Here is a 6,180-nt window from a genome sequence, read left to right on the forward strand (position 1 = left end):
AAATAATTAGAACCTCTTATGAATTTATTAAAAGTTCTGTGGATGATCTGTTCTTAATGTGATCAATGTTTATGAAATTCAGCATGTTCTTGCCTCATTTGAAAAATGCCATTGCATCTTCATCTGTACTATGAACTATTGCCAGGATGAATATTGCATTTTAATGTTAGTAATCATGTCTATTGAAATTAAAAAGAGGTTAGGCATTTTTGCTTAGAGAAAGATCAATATATTCACAAACAGCACCCTGTCCTTTGCAGACAGAAGGAGCATGTCCACACATTGCGCCTTTTTCAACTAAACAAAAGCTTGGGGTACAGCCATTCCCTGGTTCATTCCCTGACGCAATGCTGTGACCAATCAGAGTTGACCTGTCTGGTTTGATTTTAAAGAAAAGCTTGGCAGTTAACTATTTCCTTGTAAATTCTCCATTTCAACACCTCTATCAATCAGAGTTCACTTGCCAACCAATCAGCACTCTTCTCATACAGTATAAATTGTTGTTCCCTTTAAAATTAGTATGCGTGTGAATCTGTCCTGATGAGTGTAAGACAAAAAGCTTTGACAGCATGTCTCTTCTTTTCAGCAATACTAAAGGTCAATTTATACAAAATGGCACCAATCTACATTGAATCACTGTGCCAAGTGTTTAAACATGAAATAAATCCCCCAGCCCTTTTAAAATTAACATCATGTTTCTTTAAAGGGAATTTCAAATTTTTTCTTGACTGAAATTGTTCTGAACACTAAATCACCTTCCATTTATTACTAATACCATATTCCCTACTTGTGAAATATGTGCAAATTGTTCTCACAAAATCCAATAAAATCTGGAACATTCATTTATGGCAGCCCAGTGACAAATACTGCACACTTAATGCAAATGTCAGTGAGGAAAATGACACTATAATGTTGTAGCTGGAGGATCAGTGGCATTGGCATCATGGAAATTAGTGTTTCAGAGAAGGGCAACAGTGGCAGTGAATAAAAAGGATTTTTAATGTGCACTCTAAGAGTGGTATTACAAACCAAAACTGATATTTAATTGGGGGAGGAAGTTCAATGGAGGTTACACTTGAAATAAAAAAAATTCCAATGAAGTGAATTAGAATACTACAGTAGGAATGAGAACCTTCCTGAATTTTAAGCCTCTTCAGGATTCATATTAATTGATTTACTACCCTGAAAACATGAAGCCAAGTTTTCATTCTTCTCTTCTCTTTTAAATCAGGAATCCATCTATTTCAATTATTTCTGTAGTTATCAGTTTTTTGCCATATTTGAATCCACAAATGCTAAAGAAACAAAGAAAAACTTGCATTTACATAACACTTTTCATTTGAGACCCAATGTCTCAAAACACTTTACAACCAATTAATTCCTTTTTATTTGAAGTGGGAAATGCCATGTGGGAAATGCGGCAGCCAATTTGCACTTAGCAAAGTCCCAAAAACAGCAATATGATAATGACCAGATAATCAATTTTTTCTAATGTTGGTTGAGGGATTAAAATAGGCCAGGACACCCAACTCTTCTTTGAAATGGTGCCATGGTATCTTTTGCATCCAACCAAGCAGGCAAATGGGAGCTCAGTTTAATGTCTAAACCAAAAGTTGGCATCTCCAGCAGTGCTCCTTCAGTACTGCACTGAAGTGTCAGCCTTGATTTTTGCACGCAAGCCCTGGAGCCCAAAATCCTAAAGCATTCGGCAGTACAAACTGAGTTAGAGTTCTGGAGAAACTGGAGCTGACAACATTGCCATCAGTTGCAAGAAGGTCTGCAGAGTTTGCTGAAAATTTGCCTCAAATGGTAATGAAGCAAATATCAAAATTAATGGAGCAGAGGATTGAAGCAGAGTTAAGGATATATAGTACTTAAATACATCAGTTAATAATGGGGCTTCTAATGGGCCATTTCTGGTCAGTCGATAGGCCATGTGATTACAATATTGTCATGCACAATAAAGACATGTCATATTCATAACTTTAAACTGGACTTTGTTCATATGGAAGCTTCTGGAACTGTCTTTTATTTATTTAAAATGGACGCTGATGAACTGTTAAAATGGCTGCCAAGGGATCAGGTGACCTTTGCTCATTCAACACAGATTATCAAATTCTGGAAAGTTCTGAAATGAATAACCATGGGTGGGGGCCTCCTGCTGTAATGGATATACCAAGATGAATGTTATCAGTGGAATTCACACTTGCCAATTTTTGATGCTTATTCAAAACACAGTCAATGGACTCTTAGATTCTTTGTCTCTAGCTTTGCAATTCAATAAAGGAAAGGTGGAGAGACCAGTTATCCACCAGTTAAATTGAAAGACCACCATCTATATCCTATTGTATATCAATGGCCTTTTAGCTTTAGGCCATTCTGGGAGACGATGCAGTTGACCATGTGACTGAAATTAGGCGTCAGATGCTGAGATCCTTTATTATCCCAAGACCGAGAAGAGACCTGAGCAGATGGCAAAAGAACACCGACGAGACAATAGCTGCAGAGAAATGCTATGTCATCTTTGTCTTTTAAGAACCATCAATTGTCAGCCATTCTGAGAACCAGACTCTGAAACTAGCTGCAAGTCATCAAGCAGCCAAAGTACTTAACCTGTTCCAGTTACAAAATTCATCTGAGAGCCAATCTCCTAGATATTTGACTACAAGAAACCTGACAACCTGCTGTGAACCCTTCACTTTACAAGATCCCCACTTCAACTTTAAATCATTGAATCCATTCAAGAAGTCACAGGCCTGCCACATGGGTGGCCAGAAATCATAAATCAGAGACTGAATTAACCATAATCTGTAAAAGTACACTATCTTCACCTGTATCCAATCTTTGTGTGTGCTTGCATGTGTGAGTCTGAATAATGATGTTGAATTAAGTCGGGATAAATTTGTGAGAATACATCACCTTTATTTTAAACTCTCCAAAGCTTGTTGCTGAATTATTTAATTGGAATACACACTCTTCCATACAAAACATACTGATTACGGGCAGTAAGAAACAAATACATTCTGTCTGTGACAGAATTGTCTTGCCATCGGGGATCCTACTTGATGGCCAATTGTTAGATCATCTTTTAAGATGTGTTCTTTTAAACTGGACGGACCTAACCACCGTTGACTAACCGAGTACTTCAAGACAGTGCAGTTGCAACCAAGGTAGGGGACCGAGATTAGGAATTCAAAGGTCTATGTCCAGTAGATTCAGATTCTCGCAATTCTTCCCCTTGTCCCGTCAACTGTTTACATCTTTAGGAAAAGTCGGTGGAAAGCTGCCCCAAATGGTAACGCCGGAAGCGTGCTGTTTCAGTATGTTGTCCACCTTGAAGTAGAGGTTCTGCTGAAGGGCCATGAGGGCTCGAAACGTTGACTGATTTCTTCTCCACCGATGCTGCCAGACTTGCTGAGTTTTTCCAGGTAATTCTGTTTTTATTTTGTTTTGGATTTCCAGCATCCGCAGTAGCTTTTAGCTTTTTGTTTTTATCTTTGAAGTAGAGGTATCTTATCCTGTGGGAGGAATGTCTATTATATGGACAAAAGACCGCGCGTAATGATGCTGACTTACGTCAGACGGAATGTCACTGGAGGAGAGCCCACGGTTCTGCTTGAACGACCGAGTTCGGCAATCATTTGAAACGACCATGGAATAACACCGAGACATGGGTGCTCAGAGCTTTACACTCGTACCAGGCTGCTAATAGTAACCGGGCACTCCATCGCACTGACTGCACATACAGGTAGGTACCTATAACCGTCTGGTTGTAAACATTTGCTTACAGAGAGTTGAATATCTTTATTGATTTGGAGAGAGAAGAAATTTTTCAGAATCTTTAAAAAAACGAAATTGTAAGCCAGTTAAAGGCAACTGAGGGTATTTTTCAGATTAGGGATATTATAGAATCTTAGAACCTTACAGCACAGAAGGAAGCTATTCGGCCCGTCGTGTCTGTGCAGGTTCTTTGAAAGAAGTGTCAAATCATTCCCAATTATGCTCTTTCCCCTTAATCGTGCAAATTTCATCCTTTCAAGTGTATGTGACAAAAGTGAACATTTACCACTTATTCTGACACTTGGAATTACAATAACAGCTACAGGGCTGTCACCTGTTTCTGAGGGAGACTGTACTGTGTACGAAGTATTAGCTGAAATCATGAAACCATAGCACTGGAAATTGATGTTTTTCATTCGTTATTTCCTTTCTGTTGGCCGAAGACTACACACCACTGGCAGTATAGTGTGGTATATTCATTTAAATCATCTAAAGTATCATAGCTTTTGGAAGCGGTTGATAAAATAGATCGACTTACAATGAACAAACATATATCTTTTGCACGGCTCCAACATTAAATACCAGTCGCAATTGGTCATTTTTATTTTACTTTTTTAATGTTCTCCATTTCCCTATTCCAATGTTGAACTATTATCTTGTACCCTCGCATTGAGTTATAGTGCGTGTGAGTGGATGTATGTTTGAGGACTGTGTGTGTGTGTGTGTGTGTGTGTGATGTGCTTTTCTTTTTACTCCAGCTTAATGTTAAGGACACTGGGGCACACACTATCTGAGTTGCTGTTGTTTTGTTGGGGATCTCTAATGTGGACAGACAATCTCTAAAGTGGGCGACTAACCTGAACCTCTCTCCTACTCTTTCGCAGGTAAACGTGCTCCGATCAACAGGAGGACAGGCCATCGAGCAGTTTTTTTTTTGTGGCCAAGAACTCAATTTATAACGAATGTGATGCCAGACTACTTCATTAACCTGACGGCGGAAGGTGCCGGGTCCCCCAGCCAGAGGTGCTTCCCCGCTACAAACGGTACCGGTTCCGGCTCTATGTGCAGCTGGTGTTGCTGCAGTCTGTTGAACAGGATACTGGTGATCACCTTCATGGTCATCCTAACATGTGGGGTGGTTGTGGGCAACATCGTCACAGTGACAGTTTTCCTCAGGTCCAGGCAGTTCCGGACCCCTCAGGGCTATCTGAAAGTCTCCTTAGCCCTGGCTGACATGATGGTGGGGCTCCTGGTGGTCCCTTTCTCCGTCTACACCGAGATCACCTTGATGATGAGCGGCACACTCCCAGTCTGGTACCAGGGCTATTCGGCCACGGGGGGCGGCCGGCCCTGGCAGCCCTGCAATTTGATCGGCGTGGTGTTCGCCGGCTGCACCTTCGTGTCCATCAGCACCATCTTCTTCTTGACGGTAGAGCGGAGTGTGGCCATCCTGAAACCCCTTCACAAGGACTCAGTCATCACCCGGAGGAGAACCTTCCTCCTTATCTTCCTCTCCTGGGTTACTGGCTTCCTGCTGGCCACTGCCCCTCTGCTTTTCAGCGACCGCTTTGTCCTGGAATATAACGAGTGCAGTCGGATGTGTAACTACGCCTTCGTGCCCAAGGCTTCCCGCCAGTCCAGCTGGAACATCCTGCTGCTCTTCCCTGCTTTCGACTTCATCATCCTGGGGAGTACCCTGGCAATCAACGTGCTGTCGTTCAGCAGCATTCGCCGCTACTCCAAGAAGCGCAAGGTCCTGACCGAAGTGGAGAACTTCGCGGGCTCCCTGCGCCCCTCTTTTTCAGACATTAAAGCCGCCAAAACCATCGCTATCCTGACTTTAATTTTCACCGCATCCTTCAGCCCCGTCGCCGCCTTCGTGGTGGGCAATGTCATCGGTTATCGCTGGTGTAACTTCTCCTTCTTTGCTTTTTGGATCCTGGCTTCAAACAGCTGCTGTAATGTCATTATTTACAGTGTCAGGGACCGGAGATTCCGCAAGGGGCTGCACCAGTTATTCCACAAAACCCTGCATGCATTCCCAGGAAAGAACTGAGCTTTAAGGAACTTTGCTTTTCCTAAAGGGGACACATCGCCTTTCTGACTGATAGTAAAGACCATCATATTGGTCCAATAAGTGCTAAAGTCTCACCTAGTTTTCAAAATGGCAGCATTTTTCACATCATGTAATATTGGACTCATCAGCCAAATACTATTACAAATAGGAATTTCAGAACATTTATCAACCTACAAACATTTTCTTATTGTGCATTATATGACTTGTATACATTTTGTACTTTGACACAGGTGTCCAGTACCATTTTTAAAAAATGTTAACAAGACTTATCTATCAACATCGTTCACCGAGTACAATTATTTTGAAGTTTTTAATATGACTTT

General features: G+C 41.4%; 1 protein-coding gene across 1 annotated transcript; it reads left to right on the forward strand.

Moving 5' to 3' along the window:
* Positions 1-4,840: 4,840 nt before the first annotated feature.
* LOC144681426 (rhodopsin, GQ-coupled) lies at positions 4,841-5,836 on the forward strand. The gene has a single exon (XM_078543017.1). The coding sequence runs from the start codon at positions 4,841-4,843 to the stop codon at positions 5,834-5,836; it is 996 nt and encodes a 331-aa protein (XP_078399143.1).
* Positions 5,837-6,180: the final 344 nt, after the last annotated feature.

Source organism: Cetorhinus maximus, chromosome 6, assembly GCF_964194155.1.
Source record: "Cetorhinus maximus chromosome 6, sCetMax3.hap1.1, whole genome shotgun sequence".
Classification (NCBI taxonomy): domain Eukaryota; kingdom Metazoa; phylum Chordata; class Chondrichthyes; order Lamniformes; family Cetorhinidae; genus Cetorhinus; species Cetorhinus maximus.